At 32.9% G+C, this 17,040-nt stretch overlaps 1 protein-coding gene across 1 annotated transcript; it reads right to left on the reverse strand.

Moving 5' to 3' along the window:
- Positions 1-1,728: 1,728 nt before the first annotated feature.
- LOC131958608 (GTP-binding protein 4) lies at positions 1,729-15,559 on the reverse strand. The gene is made up of 17 exons (XM_059323724.1): positions 15,443-15,559; positions 10,660-10,830; positions 10,464-10,567; positions 9,341-9,424; positions 8,770-8,923; positions 8,015-8,107; positions 7,183-7,332; positions 6,979-7,086; positions 6,741-6,830; positions 6,546-6,656; positions 5,307-5,384; positions 5,124-5,175; positions 4,838-4,938; positions 3,632-3,744; positions 2,499-2,655; positions 2,169-2,303; positions 1,729-1,964 (listed from the first exon to the last, which is right to left on the reverse strand). The coding sequence occupies exons 1-17, from the start codon at positions 15,485-15,487 to the stop codon at positions 1,812-1,814; spliced, it is 1,899 nt and encodes a 632-aa protein (XP_059179707.1). The 5' UTR covers positions 15,488-15,559; the 3' UTR covers positions 1,729-1,811.
- Between the last annotated feature and the right edge of the window lie 1,481 nt (positions 15,560-17,040).

The following is a 17,040-nucleotide window of genomic DNA, read 5'->3' on the forward strand; positions in this document are numbered from 1 at the left end:
ATCTGCCCGAGGGTTCGAACTCGAGACTTTTCGGTTTAGCAACCATGAACTTTACCGACTCGACCACGCCGACCCCTTCCAATCGTTTAATAACTAAATTATCTGCCCCTAATAGCCGTCACTACGATTGTAAACAGCTCACCAGACTGGTGGGGATGGTAGTGATATGGTCTGTTGAGCTTACGTCTTGGTGTCTCACATGGCCCCAATGAAGAGTTATTTATACAGATAGAAGATGGTTACATCAATTCTATATTCTTAGACATGTGACCTTGTTTTCTAAAACTGGTTATTTAAATGTTAACAATGCCTGCACTTAGGTCATTAATCGCGCGGGTTTACCTACACTACCGCATGAAAGCCTTGAGTGCACTTTTATCAATCAACGTAATAGTGAGGTAGAACACACTTCTGTGATTGCCCAGGACGTAGAGGGGCGCTCTCAGGAGTCCCAGCCCGTATGGACGCAGAGTACGGCCCATGGCTCCTTAAAACTAAGGTATGTGCAACGGTGCTCAGAGGATAACCCAGGGCGCCAAATAGCACCATGCAGAGGCGCCAGCGGACTCACTTGATTCAATTTAGTGAACGACTATAACGCCCCATTGTCGATCGCATTTTTTTTCGAACGTAGCGTTCACGGGATAGCCCGGGGCGTCAAATCACGTCCTGTCGGAGCGCCGGCTAACTCGCCTGATTAAATTTTGTGTATGACTATAATGCCCCTATCTTATCCAGTCTATTGCACTTTTTAATACTCACAGGATATCCCGGGGCGCCAAATTGCACCCTGCTGGGCGCCACCCGTGCGAAATTAAACAAATATTTCTTTGAAGAAACCTCACCTGGAGTGTTCTCATCAACTCGATCGGCTGAACTGTGCCAAACCGTGACTTTTTCAATAGCGAAGAATCGAATCGCGTCCTGCCGGGAAGACACCCATGCAAATTTGAAAAAGATTTCCCGCAGAAACCTCCCCAGGAGAATTCTCAACAATATCCCAAAGTTTCATGAAAGGTGTATTAATGCTTAAAATAAGTTAAGACAAACACATACATGGCTTTATATATAGAGAGAAATTAGTGGTTTTTTTATGTTTTGAATGTTTCCCATTTCTTTTATTTGGTAAGCTATAGATTAGAATGAATAAAATATGAAAAATGCGTATGGCGTATCATGTATAAGCGGTCTATAAAATGCGGTAGAAAACGTTCCCTAATGATTAGCGTCTGACGTCATCACTGCGAGGTGCTGATGGCACAAAAAGAAAATTTACCTAAATGATGATGATGGATAAGCCTAGACTCTATCCGCGCAATTTTGCTCGGGAAAAAAAATTGTGAAGTAAAATCCACTGAACTTTTTGTACTTCCAAATCAAAATTCCTGATTTTTTCCATTTTTTTTTTAACCAGCCCAAAAAACTAGCCATTTTCCAGACTTTTTAAAGTCTGAAATTCACTTGTCTAAATTCCAGACTGCGTTGAAACCTAGCAATTGTTGAAAATTTTTGTACTATAAAATTCCTCATCTGCTAACAGCTTCTATTTAGGGTGTGAAGTCTCACCATTGCTGCAGATGTTCATACTTGGTACAGGTAAAACTAGTGGTAGTGTTCATGGGTCATACTTTTAATGGTAAAACTAGTGGTAGTGTTCATAACTGGTTCTAGTGGTAGTGGTCATACTTTTACTGGTTAAACTAGTGGTAGAAATAATAACTGAAATAATGAGTGTTAAGTCTCTTTTATTATTGATTTTTCTTCTGCTTTCACCTGGTAATATTTATATCTACTATCCATGGATTAATATTTTAACGCCTGTCTGTTTTTCCAGCCTTTCTTTTACCAGAAAACAAATGTTTAGGCTTCATATTGAGTATAACTCTGTCTCCCTCTCCCTTTTTGGCTTGGTGATTACGTGGTTTCTGAGCTTTCTTGGCTATCTTTTTCACCTTCTTTATCATCTGTGCAAGAATCAAATCACATTCAGTTAGTTATAAATATTAAAGTAATAATGCTAATAGAAAAACAATGTACGTAGGATAAAACATTTGCACCATTTTACATTTATGAACAATGTTACGTTAGACATTCATTGTTAAATTTTATTTTCATGAGTAGCTTAGTAGTCTCACAAAGTGTATACATTAAAATGAATAAAATCTTACAGTATTATCTCTTAAACCAGATCTGTCCCTTGGAGTCCTTGACTTGCTTCTGGCTTCAGCTGCCTCGTACTCTGTACACTTTCTCTTCAATGGGGGCCGGCTGCTGGACCTGCTTTTAGCTCTCAAATAGTGGCTCTAATAGGACAGAAATGGTTAAGTTAAAATATATTTACATTTGGTCTAATGAAAGCTGCCCAACAGAGCTTTTACATTAATACTGTATGTAATTAAAGAAATCCGTATAATGACTGAGAATTTGAATAATTCTATCTAACGGACATGAGAGATAAGGATAAGATGAATTCAGCTGGTTGAAAAACCAATACTCACAGATTTATCCTTAGGTATGTCTACTCCCAAGTCTTCTAATTCTGTTTCTAACTGGGCAACACTTCTTGATCTTTTCACAGCACGAGGCATTCTAGATTTCTCAACCCTTCTTTTCTCACCAGATTCAATGGTGATGATTTTGCGTTTCTCGCGAATCCTAATTTTAAAAATTAGTAGTTAAAAAAATGTCTGAGACAAATATGTAATTTGCAGGGTCCCCAAAACTTTTTGGTCAGAAAATTCCCGGCTATTTTTTAAATAATTTTCACCACCCAAAAAAACAGTGCAAAACTGTTGAACACTAACTTGCAAAATTAGATGAAATAAAATATCAAAATTTGGCAGAAAAAAAAAATTCATTTAAAATTAATCCTAAAATCCAATCCTCTAATTTTACCAATCCTGAAACCTGTAGTTGAACAATTGCTATTTGAGATTGCCAGTGGCGTATTCCCCCCACTAAGCACTATCACACATGTACTATGAATTCATATTAACAAATCAGAGAATGTTTCTGCAAGGTGGCAGGGCAAGTTAGTTAGTCTTAACAGATTTAGTAAACTTTTGCAAACCCTCTCAAAATCAAACAGGTTTTAAAATATGGACGAGAAATAAAAATTAAATCAAGGATACCAGCTATCACGATGTTAGGGCAGGCTAACTTATTATCAGGGAGGGATTTATAAATGTTAAGTCGCACAAAATGATAGCCTGCTAAAAATTACTGTCTATTGGACAGACTACTGCATTCAAATAAAATTTTATACTGATCTGTTTCTCTATTTGTATTTACTGAATAAGTTGCGTGTGTGTAAAGAAAACTGAAATAAGTGTGAAATAGATGTTACGTCAATGTTGATTAACCCTAATCTAGCATATAGCCATGACACTTTACGGTCTATTAAAGCGGGATGGATGTACAAAAAAAAATTCTTGAAACTTGATTATAAAAACGATTTCTAATAAATTTGCAAATCCGGTCTGCAATACACCCCTGAAAAAATTTGAAGCTCTAGTTAAGCATCGATAAAGGACTATGTTATAATTGGTGCAAATACCATACAACAACAACTGGCGAGACTAGATTAGGCTAAATTTATGCCTAGTTAAATGACAAAAAAAAACTTGTTTACTTTCTAGCGGTCTTCCTCATGTCACGTGTCTCTTCATCTTCTTCACTCTCACTCATGCTGTAATAATGAGCTTCATCTCTGGCCTCTTCCTCTTTCTCAAGTTCTTCTAGTTTCTATTGATTGAAAATTAGTTACATTAGTTAATAATAACACTTTTTTGAAAGTGAGATTCCAGACTTATTTTAATTTCAGTATATATAAGGGCAACATATATATTTGGCTCCATAATCAAATGGAAGATTGCGAATTGGAAATTCAAGCACAATGCCTGGGCAATAGATTGAGAATGGCCAGATGTTGCTCATGAATTAGTGCCCCTCTCCCCAAGGCACTGGATGTTACCTCTATACAGTACAGCTAGGAATCAGCAGTGTAGCAAGAGCTGCCGAAAAGAAACCAGAGTTGGTAATCCAATCACCTAAGGGGTTTCACTCCTGTGTGATTTAGGAGTTCACTAGATGAGTTGCTGTCCCCAGCTAACGAGCCTCATCTACCCGAGGAAAAAAGTTCCTCATTAGACCTAGCACTCCATTGTGCAGATGAAGTTGATGTTTCCTGACTTCCCCATAAGAAAGGATAGCGTGGTCAGCATTCTGCCAAGCTGCTTTTACTTTCCCCAACGTCAGGTACCCAGAATAATTTTAAAAAGTTGTAGCACATTCACATGGTCACAGAAGGTTTACACACTGCAGACTAACTAGCCATTTCCTCTTCTCCTCACCCGAATAGAATAGTAACCTAGTTACCAAGATTCATATTTGCCATAAAAATTTGGAAAAAATATATCAATTTGCAGAAAAATATCTATATTCTTTTTTCAGTGAAAATTCTCCTAATAGGAAAATAGTGGATACCCTGACAGTGTAGTGGAGAACTAATCAAGCCACAAGATTTGGGATGCAAAAACTCCTTACGTTTTTAAAAAAGAAAATTTCTGCTTACAAACCCTGTACTTATTAAAAACAAGGTTGAGATCACATTGTAATTAACGTAAATGTATTTTTTAAACAATTCCAGACAAATCTAAATGTAAACAGCCAGAGGAAATAATTTCCTAAACTAATTAAGGTCTGCATAAAATGTAACTGTCCACAAGCAAACTAACAGGAGTAAAAACTTGTGTTAAACAGATTAAGAGTTGGGTCGTTAAAAAGGGATGCTCTGCACGGATGAACCAAATGATAAATATAGCAATTATATACCAACCTCCATAATTTCAGGGTCAATAAAATCAGCCACATTTTTTCCTTGCCAAATCTCAGGTATTACATCATATTTTTCATTATCATTAGGAAGAAGCCAAGTTTCTAAATAAAATAAAAAACAGAATCTATAGCATGTAACATTATAAACGACAAGCTAAATTAAATAAAATACTGATCTTGGGCATAATCTAACATTTAAAGGGGGCACTGTATTGTGAAAAGCAAAATCCTTAGACGATATACCCCCTTCCCCAAGAAAATAAATAATAGAATCATTTATCACTTACTCCTTAAATCCAATGTATAATCATCACCCATCTCTTGTTCTATCTCCCTTTCCTGGTGAAAGAAAAAAATGTAAACCAACACTTAGCAACTAAATTAAATTCACAAAGCACAACAAAATCATAACTTTATTGAATGGTTGCCAATACAAAACAATTTTAAAGAGTTTTTTTTTTTATACCTACCAGCTTCCTACCAACTTTGTCTACATCCATTGCATTTTTCTTTTTAAGTATACTCTGAGGTATACAGGGTGGTCGATCCTAAAAAAAATATTTTTGAAAAATAGGATACCTTGTTACTTTCTCATTTAACTTAAAAACAGAGGATATCATTATCATGGTTGGCAATACTGATTCAAAGTATATTCATTTTTGCTTTACCGAAAGATTATACTTATATTAACACTACGTGAGATGGCAACTCAGGATATAGACATGATTTTTAATCAATTTTTTATTACTTAATCTTTTTAAAAAGAATAGAAGCTTGTAGAAAAAAGAATTGCGCACCAAGTGAACAGCAAACACGTGTGTATAATAGTGCGGAATATTACTACATTAGCATTTTTTTGAGAAATGGGAAATAGCGTTTAGTACTACTTCCGGTCCATGGAAATGGCTCAAAATTTGAAACACAGAGAATTAGATATTTTACTTAAACATGAAATTTTGCTTATCTATCTGAAACAGTATTCAAGTTATAAGCTTTTGAAAAACCAAAAGTAGAATAAGTTCCACTTCCGGTTACCGGAAATAGCTGAAAAGTTGATAGAGAACTACAAATTTGATATAAATAATACTTGTATAAAATTTCATCAACCTAGATTTAACGGTACTCAAGTTATTGTGTTCACAGACATAGGGGTCATCCATAAATGACATCCGCTTTTAAGATGATTTTTACACCCCCCCCCCTCCGTCACAAAAAGCCAGACCCCCCCCCCCCCCCAAATGACATCACACCTCAGCCTACAACCCTTCTAAAAGTTGCAGTTAATTTTTTCTTAAAAAAATATTTTTTTTTGGAAATCTTGTCTGAACTCTGTCAACATAGAGTATTTTAATCAATTCCTATTACAATTTATTAAAACAGTTTTCTAAAACGCAAAATAACGGCCAAAATTCAATTTCTAACATTGCATTTTTATAATGCAAGAGTATGACACCACACCATCTGAAGCCCCCTCATCACACATCGCCACAAAATTACGGACACACCACCTTCTACAAGTGTGACAGCATTTATGGACGACCCCATACACACAGACAAAATAGCAAAACTAAGTTTTTTCCAACTCAGCAAGGTGTAAAACGGCGAGATAGAGTTGTGAAAACCCCAAATTTGATTTCTTGCACGATTACAATACTTCCTCTACAAGAAAGTAAAAAGTAACAATTTAACAGTGAATTAATTTGATTTACCTTATCATCTCTTTTCTTAGGAATAGCTACATGTAGCCTGTTAGATACAGTTGCCATTTTGTTAGATTTCATTTTCTGCTCTACTCGAAAAGCAAGGAGTCTCTCACAAGCCTACCAGAGATAAGAAATTTTAATCACTTTATACTTATCTATATATTAATACATTTAATGTTACAAAAATAGAAAATAACATACTTCAGTCTTAACAGCTATTACACCATCTTCAGTTAGTGTGCTCATTTCAAGTACTGGTTCGCCTTCACTTTGGAAATCCACAAGAACTCTCTATATGGAAGGCATAACAATTGCATTAAACAATTTCAATTTATTACTTTGTTTTCAATCAAAACAGAGAGTAGTAAATTCAGATTTTATGCACAAAAAACAGAAATAGTCCTAAGAATAAATATCCAGACCAAAATAGAAAACTAACCTTTTTGTCCTCTGAAAGTTCATCTGGTTTTACAATATCTATTTTGTTGATAACTATCAATATAGGTCTGTTACTGAAAGATGGCTTGATGTTTTTATATAAAGCCAACTGAAGTGAAAAACAAAAATTAGTTTTAGCATTGTTATTTATACTTATAGAGAGAGTTAAACTATTACCAACAAAACTTAATAAATAGCTACATGCCTGCTCCTCAAGTGTGTGCCCACACTGTTCAGAAATATCCACTATATATAAGACAACAGCACGGATGTGAATGAGAGCAGCAACTGCTTGCATTTCTATGGAGTTTCTTTCTTCAATTGGATGATCAAGAATACCAGGTGTATCTATTACCTGTGAAAATATTTAATAAAAAAACAACACCTAAAACATATTACACACACCGGTTAACAAATATATTAAAAGTATGTGTTAACCCTTCATAGTGAATACAGTGGTACTTTGACATATGAGATTTTATTAGAGCTATCATGCGAGTGATTGTTTTTTAAGTTACAATCAAAATTTCCAGTTAATGGAAAAGAAACACTGAAAATTGCTACCGATCATGCATAGCAGCTATTTAATGAAGTGTCTAATTTCCACAACATTTTGGAACAGAGGAAGATACAAATCTCAAAATGTTTTGTTTTAAACAGCCAGCAGGTGAAAGTAAGTATATTAATCACCGACAATTTAATTGGTGAAATAATTACTAATAATTAATGCCTCTGATGATGAATCAGGCTTCAACAATAATGTAAACAATGTAGTGATATCACAACTGAATGTAATTCCAAAGAATAGAAAAAATGTTTTTTAAGTTCAAGATAATTTTTAATTGCTTTATTGTTAAAACTATAAAGACTAAAAATATAATTAACTATGAATATTGTTTTGTTTTAATGTACAAAGGTATTCTGGTAAATATAATATCTTAGTAAAAAATGTCACAAAAAACAATGTCCAGGTTAAGTATCAAGAACTTTTGAAAACAAATTTAATTTTCAAGTTATTCATTAAAACTTATACCAACCTGCCATCTGAGATATTTATAGTCAGTGTGGCCTACATACAAAGACTTTGTAGTAAAAGCATAAGGTTGCACTTCCACATCAGCCCGGGAAATCTGTAATCAAAAGTTTTTTTTAAATTTCAAATAATTCCAACAAAGAAAATACTGAACCGTAACTCGTATACTTTTTTCAGAAATAATTTGAGATTACATCCACACACACAAAAAAAAAACCAACCAGTACCAAAGTATTCAAAGCATAACATTTATTCAGCATGGATGTGACCAGAACAGGAAAAAAAAGTAGGAAATTTTCTTCGGACAAGAATCCAATATGTTTTAACTATTTTTTTTATCGCAGCTAAAGTAGTCACACGATACTGTACTAATTTATTGTTTAATATAGATAATATTTTAAATAAAAGAAGTTTATGTTACTCTAAAATAACACTGCAAGTCTTGTCAAATTGCAATTCAATGTTTGTCTAACAAACAACTTTAAAATTATTATTTTTTTTTTACAATGTAAAAAGTGGCAATTCAGTTTTATTATAACATTAAGCTAATTTAAACTGTACTAATATTGACTGAGCTTGACCAACAAAGGGTATTTAAGTATAAATGTCAGAAAAATCTGCGAAACGAAATTTCTAAGAGTATTTGTGAAAAAGTTTTACATTTAAACTAAATAATTTTCCATGAAAACAAATGATTTTTACAGATACTTAAATGCAAATCATATAATTTCAGCCAACTAGTTCTTTGTTACAACATACTTTGTTTATGAAAGATGATTTTCCCACATTAGGAAATCCTGTTATTAATAAAGTCCTTGTATTTGGGTCAATAGTTGGGAGACGATTGATGTGTTGTCTAATTTCTTCCAAGTAAAGTAGATTCTTTGCCTGTCCCTTCATTATAGTCACCATTCTGATAAGAAAACAAATACTGTTGGCAAAACTTTTTAAAAGGCAAGTAGGCATTTTCAAACATAAAATAACATCAAACAAATAAAGCAATAAAAAAAATTCTAAAAAAAAAAAAAAAACAACAACAAAACAATTAACAACAAAATACTGAGAATTATTTGAATCAGCTGAAGTTGAAATAAAATAACACTTGTTCTCAATTTTATTGACCTTTAGCAGCCTTAACTAATTAGGGTATTCTGATATTCAAATGACAAAGGTAGATAATTACCTTTTTGGCAGTGTGCATGTCTGCATAACCTTTTAAATGGCCACAAATGTGACAATTCAACAATTGATGTTGAGTTACACATGTATTAAACTTAACAACATCTAACAAAAAGTAGGTAAATGTTTATTAAAAGTAAAAGCAAATTACCTGCCAAGAGCAGCTCTTTTGAGACATTTACATCTGTAGAGTGAGTCTCCGTATTTTAACAATTTAACATGGTCTTTTGCACAGCTGAAATAAAGATAAAAAAACAATAATGCACTTTTTTTTTTTTTTACAAAAATGCACTTGTTTGACAAAGGGTTCTTAGCAAATGCAACATTTTGTAAATAGAATGTTTAGAATAAAAAAAGTACCATGATTGCTTAAGAAATCTTTTCTATACACCCCCCTCACATTATAACAGACCTTATACTCTTAAATTTAATCCTGAAATAATTTTGATAAATGTTCCTAAAGTAATTTTACATTACAAACTAAATGTTAAAAGCTTGCTAATTAGTCTATTGCTCAGATATAAAAGTAACAGTGGATTAAAGTTACAATACAAATGAATTTGTAAAATTTTAAACATAGAATGAGTCATTAACAGATTTACAAGGTTGAACAGCTGAAAGTGGCATCACCCAGAAAATATAAAAGAAATTTGATGACAAAAGCGGATTCGGTGTGGAAATTGTTAAATAATATAGGGTATGGGCAATGGTGTTAGTCTGTCAATTCCAAACAATATTTGTAACTTTCATTCTCTTAGAACTTTGTGCAAGAGGTCAACTATAAGTCTCGAGCTGCCCGTTAGTGATCATTTAGATCCTGTGATCACTGCCTTCATGAATAGGGTGGCATGCACATGCAACAAAAAACAGTAGATTTCAAACAATGCCCCAAGTTAAGGATACAAAAGTAGCAGCACACTAAATGATATCCCGCAAATGATTAATTATAGGCCTGAATAGCAGTGGCTATTGTACTAAACCAAGTATGCATGTGTGAATGGAGCAAAGGGTCATAAGCGGTAAAAATGCTCTGAAGTCTTGATTAATAGGAAAAAATTATAGAATGCTATAATTTTCAAGCTTAAACATATTTTGATTTAAAAAAAAAAAAATTAAACCCAGAAGTGGTAAAACTCAAATGTGTATTCGGAATGGGAAAAAAATATTCTTGAATCGAGAATATCTTGGAAAAGTGGTACCCCTGAAAATATCCAAATTGTTATGGGAAATCAATCCACACACAAATGAATAGACATAAAAAATACTCTACTTACTCATCAATCAATTGTCGAGCTTTATTAATACCCCCTAGAGCCAACTTGTAATGATCAGTGTTGTAAAGAACATTCATTAATGTAGCATAAAAAGGGTGGAGATTCTAAAAAAAAAAAACAACAACAAAGCATTAAAATCAAGTAAATTATATCTTTGCACATGAAAAAAATCAGTGCTTGTGGCATGCCTACTTACTGAGATTATTGGAAACTCGGATATGATAAGCGAAAGCTTGTCGTGAAAAGTCTGTTGAGTGAATTTTACTTTTCTCATATAAAAATCTCTAATTCTGGAAATCTTATAATGCTTATGTACAACAGTCGGGGTCTTTCGTTGAGTTCTAGACAGCACTATATCAACAAAGTCCTAAAGAAAAGGAATAAAAAATAAATCTTTGTATGATTGTTTAAAAATGAAAAAATGATGCAGGTTAACAAATTTTAGATAAATATTGAAATTAATTAATTAATTGGCCTTATTTCAAACCATAAAGCTTGATATAACTAGTGGAGATTACGGTAAAACCTTAGTTAGCATCAGAAACTATCCAGTAATGTTAGTTCAGTTTCGTTAACTAAGTTACAGTAAACCATAGTTTATTTGACCATTGAAATATAAAGTTGGTTATAGGCTAGTAAATTAATGTTTTATTTTTTAAGTTTAATCGACATAAGGAAACAGGAATAAATATAATAGATTTAAATAAGTAGATCTAAAAACAAATAATAAAGTCAAATGTAGTAATTTGTTTAAAGTTTTTGACTTGCAGAGTTTGCAACAATCAATTAACTAGATCTAGCTAGCTGCTTGGCCTAGTAAAAATGATTATGAAAATAGTAAAAATTACTAGAACAATGTTTAGTAGTTGAAATATTTTGCAATACAAAATGATTAGGCCCAGTAAAGCAGTATTTAACATGCAATTAAAATCAACTAATCTAAACTTAAAATGTTTTGTATCAAAAATAAAACATGGCACTAAATAAAGTATTAGTATGGTTTACTTCCGGTGGATTCTGGAACAGTGTGACAGACTTTGCCATTGTTTAACTTTTATTTTTTTACTGCTATACAATTCCGGAATAATATCCGAAGCTAAACTAAGGTTTTACCATGATTTAAAAGTTACAAAAATGATTCAAAGTTTCATTCATGTAGTTGTTATGGAACACTTTGATTAGCCTAAAACTTTTCAATAATAAGTAAAAAATATTAGCAATGTTTTACATCAGAATTTCAGATGCAACCAAGCTCATTTACGTAAGCCATCTTATGTTGTTTTTTTTTTAAATTATAGTTGGAGATTCAGGGAAAACCACTTTAATTACAGATGGTCGCCGTTTAAAAAACAAATCTTGCTCTCAAACATTGCTGTTTAAAGTTAATTTCGGGCCAATATTGATATAGATCTATTAGGCCTAGTATTTATTACGAAGTGTCTACTCGGAATAAGATTTTTCGGCAAAAGATAGTTCTGCGCATGCGCAGTGACCTATGGCTAGGGTTAGGGCTAGAATGAGGGTTAGGGGTAGGATTAGGGATAGGGTTAGGATTAGGGATAGGGTTAAGGATAGGAATAGGGTTGGTATTAGGGTTCTGCGGTTGTAAACACACGCATGCGCAGTACCATCGAAAACATCGCCGCTAAGTCGTAGTTTCTCTCCATTGCGCATGCGTATCGCATGCGTATCTTATTCCGACTAGAATCGGCCTATTTATTATTTACTATGTACATTACTAGCCGCAGGCGATTTTACGTACCTAAAACTAGGGACTTGGATGACGTAGATTTTGCCCCTCTAAAAACGAGAGTTTTTTCCCCATACCGTAACCTAGTGAATTTAGCCGTGCGGCAGTGGGTGATAATTAAAAAAAAATAATTTCACTATTAATCACCATTGTTAATAGAAAAGTGTCACTTTATTCTGAAAGACAAATGGATTTCACCGATTGCTGTGTTATTTTTGTTTTTTTCTACTACCAGTGCGTGATGGTGTGTTTCAGGCAAAAATTGGGTAAGTAAAACTTATTGTTCCATAAAAATTTACTGTCGCTTTAGGCTAGAAATGCGATCTCCGAGCGTAAACACCATTTTTACATATGTGTTTCAAATTTCATTTAGTTATTCATTAGCGACGTATTTTTTTATAAATAACTTTGAAAGCATAGGGCTTACAACAGCTTAAGATTGCCGGAAAAGATCGATGTTAAAACCGGAAGTGGTGTGTTGTTGTTAATGACGCTATACAATGTAAATCTACTTGATTATCTAAATCCAGCAACATCCACATGAATCTGACTCCAAAAGCTTTTTAAATTATCGAATTACATTGGTTATTTATTAAACTTGTTATTTTTGATGACTTTTCATTTGTATTTTGTTGTTAGATTCATTAATTAGGTAATTTTAGGATTGTAAATAAGATCGTTTTTTTCTCTCAGTTTGCGATGTTTATTTTTTAAACAGTAGATTCTAGATCTAAATTGTTAACTTAAGAATTATATTTAAAAACAAAAGAATGTTAGTTATATTTAGTGTGCTTTTCTATACAAATTTCTTAAATGAACAAGTTAATTTTAAAGCTTAATAGTAGGCCCTATGGCTATTAGAAGTATTTGCATAATAGATGATAGGGCCTAGTATAGACCTATTACAGGCTATTAGACTTAGTTCAGTGAGTTTGTTGGGACTTAAGGTCTAGTAATATTTAAAAAATAAAATGAATATAGATCTATTACAAGTGTTAATATTTAATTCCAAATGAACCATAATATGTATATTTTTATTCGGCCTTCTACTTGATTTTTTAGAGCAAGTTTTTACTTTTTTATTACATAAGTCCTCTTTATTTATGTTAAACTTGTATAGGCCCTTTTCAATTATAACTCTAGGCATTTTCACTACTTACTTTATGTACATTTACACAATTTTCTGTGTAAAGCTACACTATAATACTGTATTTTTGCTATTTTATATTTTTCAGTTGGAGCTTTACTAGTCTTGGCGCTAGATAAAATGTACCAGTTCAGCAAGGGGATAGAGAATCAAAAGATGTGGTTCTACTCATAAGCAACTTCAATGAAGGAGAAATAGGTCCACTTAAGAATGGATGTTGCTGGTTTTTATTACAGTTCTAAAAGCTATCAGCCAGAGGAGACACAGCTTCAGTAGATGTTTAATCAGATTTCATTTTTAAATAATTGATGGTGTTATTTTTTAAAGTAAAAAAGTGACACAAGCTAATAGACTTAAACATGTTATCCACACAGCATGAGATGTCACTTAAATATATGACACATGTTTCTAAATTATAAAACTTACCTTTAACATTAAATGGTGATCTTTACTCCACCAAATAAAAAATCATTTCAATTATTAAATTATTTGTTCAACAATAATTGTAAATTAAATTATATCAATTCTATGATAACATACACATAACATGGATGAAATATCATGAATATTGACAACATTTAGATACAATTTTAGTAATCTAAAATCAGTTTAGCATTGTACTTCTTTCTTGCAAAAAAGTAGTTGCGCAGAACAAAAATGACTTTTTAAATTTGACCAACATTGTAACAAAACCACATAAGCTAAGTGAAATATTTTTACTTTGTGTGGATGTATACAATGTTGGCACCAATTAGGCCAATTTTCATTAAGATATTCCATATAATAAAAATTTGACAACAGATTATGTGTTGCTTATAGCAGAATTTATTGTTTAAAATTAAGGGGGGTATATGAGTTTAAACCCCTTTTTCATTAAATAAAATATTTTTAAAATCAAATTTGAACAATGGTAATATCAAAGTATATTAATAACCTTCATGTTTACAATATTTCTTGCATATAAGTTTGGTAATCTAAAATCAGCTCAACATTGTACTTCTTTCTTGCAAAAAAAGTAGTTGCGCAGAATAAATATGACTTTTTTATTTTGTCCAACATTGTAATAAAACCACATAAGCTAAGTAAAATGTTTTGACTTTCTGTTAATGTATACAGTGTTGGCACTATTCAGGCCAATTTTCAGTAAGATATTCCATATAATAAAAATTTGGCAACAGATTGTGTGTTGCCTATCAAAGACGCTTATTCAAAAATTTTAGGGGGGTGACCCTCTTTGTTAACATTATTTTTTATGATCATTCTCATCCACTTCAATTATTTTTATCTTACTCTTTTACTGATATCATGAGCTTGATCTTAGTGAATTTTCATTAAAAAATACCTGCTATTTATAAAGTTACAGAGATTTTAGTTCGCATCCAAAAAAGTAGGGAAGCAAAAAATTGAGAAAACCCCATAGTAAAAAAACCCGAAAATTAAATACGTTAAAAATTCATAACTCCGTAACCGTTTGAGCTAAAATTAAAATAAAAGTATCTGTGTTCTTGTCTAAATGAGCTCTATAAACTGGTGCTACTACATTATTTATTTTTTTAAAATTGAAATTTCATCCAAGTCCCTACCTAAAACGATAGATTACCGTTTAAAAACAGGTAGGGGCCTACATAAAAACTTAAAAAGTCATAGGGGCCTAACTAAATGAAATACAGAAACATTTTTTGTATTTTTCAAAACATAAATCCTCCTCAAAATGTGAAATAGGGGCCTAATTAAAAAAAAATATTAAAATTTAGGCCTAAGTCATTTTTAAGAAGTCACCTGTTTTTCACATTACTAGTCGCGGGCGATTTTACGTACTTAAAACGATAGATTACCTAGATTCTAGATATCTACTATATATCAAGATCTAGATATCTAGATCTAGATTCTAAAAAATCTAAGGTCTCTACTGAAAGTAGATTAGAGTGAGATTGAGCGATTCAGATCTTGTGACTGGTCAGTGCTAGATCTAGATTTCATGAACTAAAAATATTGATTTCCATACAGTACAATATTTGGTATACCCAATATTTATGTTCTGCTATTTTCTGAATAAAAATTAACGGAGATATTTTACATTACCTTATAACTAGGGACGACAGTTATATGTTTAACAATATGTGCCATCTTTGCGATTCACGTGTTAAGATGGAAAAGGGTACTCTATTAACCAAACAAAACGTAAAACTAACGCATAAAAACGGAAGTTGTTCTACAGATACACTTGGTAAAAAGTGGCAAGCGTTTAATAATTAAGTTTACTTTAATTTGATCTAGATCTAGATCTAGAATATAGTTTACTGCTTTACTCATACTTTTTTGCTGGAACATGTGCTGAACACGTAAATGACATTAATCACGCTTATTTTATAGTTTTAAGACAGAAGAATTTTGCTAACATGTTTTCTTTCGCGGGGTAGGGGTGGTCAATTTTATGTTCAGCCCACAGTTTTATGTCATCAGGTGGGGCCAGGGGCGTCGCGAGCAGAGTTTCTTTCAGGCATCTCTTCGGGGGTGGGTCCGCCGCCCCACCCGAAGAAAGTCTACCGCCCCCCGAACGAAATGGAATTTATATAGAAAACAAATAATTTTACCAGTGTCCGCCCCGGAAAATGTTGACCCCCCCCCCCCCCCGAAAATATCAAGTGCCCCCCCCCGGAGAAAAGAGTCTGGAAGAAACACTGGTCGCGACGGGGGGGGGGGGGGGTGTGGAAGTTCGGATCGCACCTCGTGACACCTATTAATAGGGGGAGGGGTGACACCAAGGCTGAAAACTATAAAAAAAAATCATTTATCGAAGAAAAATGCTTTTGGACAATCAATTAATGATTAATTAAAGATTTATAGTCCTGCCTAAAATAAGTACAAATTGACAATCCCGACAAAGAAGGGGGGGGGGAGTTAACACAATGACTTGAATTAATAGGTGGATTGATATATTGTGTGCACAAAATGACGCTATAATATTTGTCGAAATAGGAGGGTGGTAAAAGTATATATTTTCTATATGAATTCTATTTCGTTCGTTGGGGGGGGGGGGGGGGGGGGAGGGGGGAGGGCGGAGGACTTTTTTCATTAATTGAGAAATCTCTGCTAACCCGAAATAGATGAACTCTACTTCACTTGCCTCATGGACCGTCAGGTTTGAAAAGGGAACTTTATGTAAAAGCATTATTAAGCTAAATCATTTCAAGTGTGAAATCCTTTTCACTCCTTGTTAAGCCTAGGGTCTGCAGTTCGTAAAGAAGACTCCGTCTCCAGGTCTGTCTTGGACGCACTCTCTTTTGCTTTTCCTTGGAGTTCCAATCAAGCACCTGGCGTGTGATATATGTAGCTAAAATATCACTCGTTTGTTTTATTGTCATTTAAGTATTTTGTAAAAAAAAATATTTTTTATAATTATTGTTTCAAATAACAATGGCTCTTGTAATGTATTTATTCATAAGGTTTAAAAAAAACTTAAAAATTGAAAATGAATAATGGAAATCATAAGAAATAACAAATGAGCATAAATTCAATACAACTGATCGACTTTCCACATTGACAAATTCATTCACGCCCCCAATCATTATGGTCCTTCAAGTAAGTAAAAATAATTACAATAGATAGGTTAAATTGATACAAATGTAATTAAAAAATTTGGTATAGGGCCTACCCATAAAAGTAATCATCATTGTGAG

This window comes from Physella acuta, unplaced genomic scaffold, assembly GCF_028476545.2.
Source record: "Physella acuta isolate Inbredline_101_S28 unplaced genomic scaffold, ASM2847654v3 ptg001342l, whole genome shotgun sequence".
In the NCBI taxonomy this organism is placed as follows: domain Eukaryota; kingdom Metazoa; phylum Mollusca; class Gastropoda; family Physidae; genus Physella; species Physella acuta.

Bases quoted from the DNA above. Each gene is read 5' to 3' on its own strand.
- LOC131958608 (XM_059323724.1), bottom strand. From the start codon at position 15,487: ATGGCACATATTGTTAAACATATAACTGTCGTCCCTAGTTATAAG. The intron at 10,831-15,442 runs GTAATGTAAAAT...CCTTTTCTTTAG, and splicing joins CTGTCGTCCCTAGTTATAAG to GACTTTGTTGATATAGTGCT. The intron at 7,087-7,182 runs GCATGTAGCTAT...TTTTCACTTCAG, and splicing joins GGCACACACTTGAGGAGCAG to TTGGCTTTATATAAAAACAT.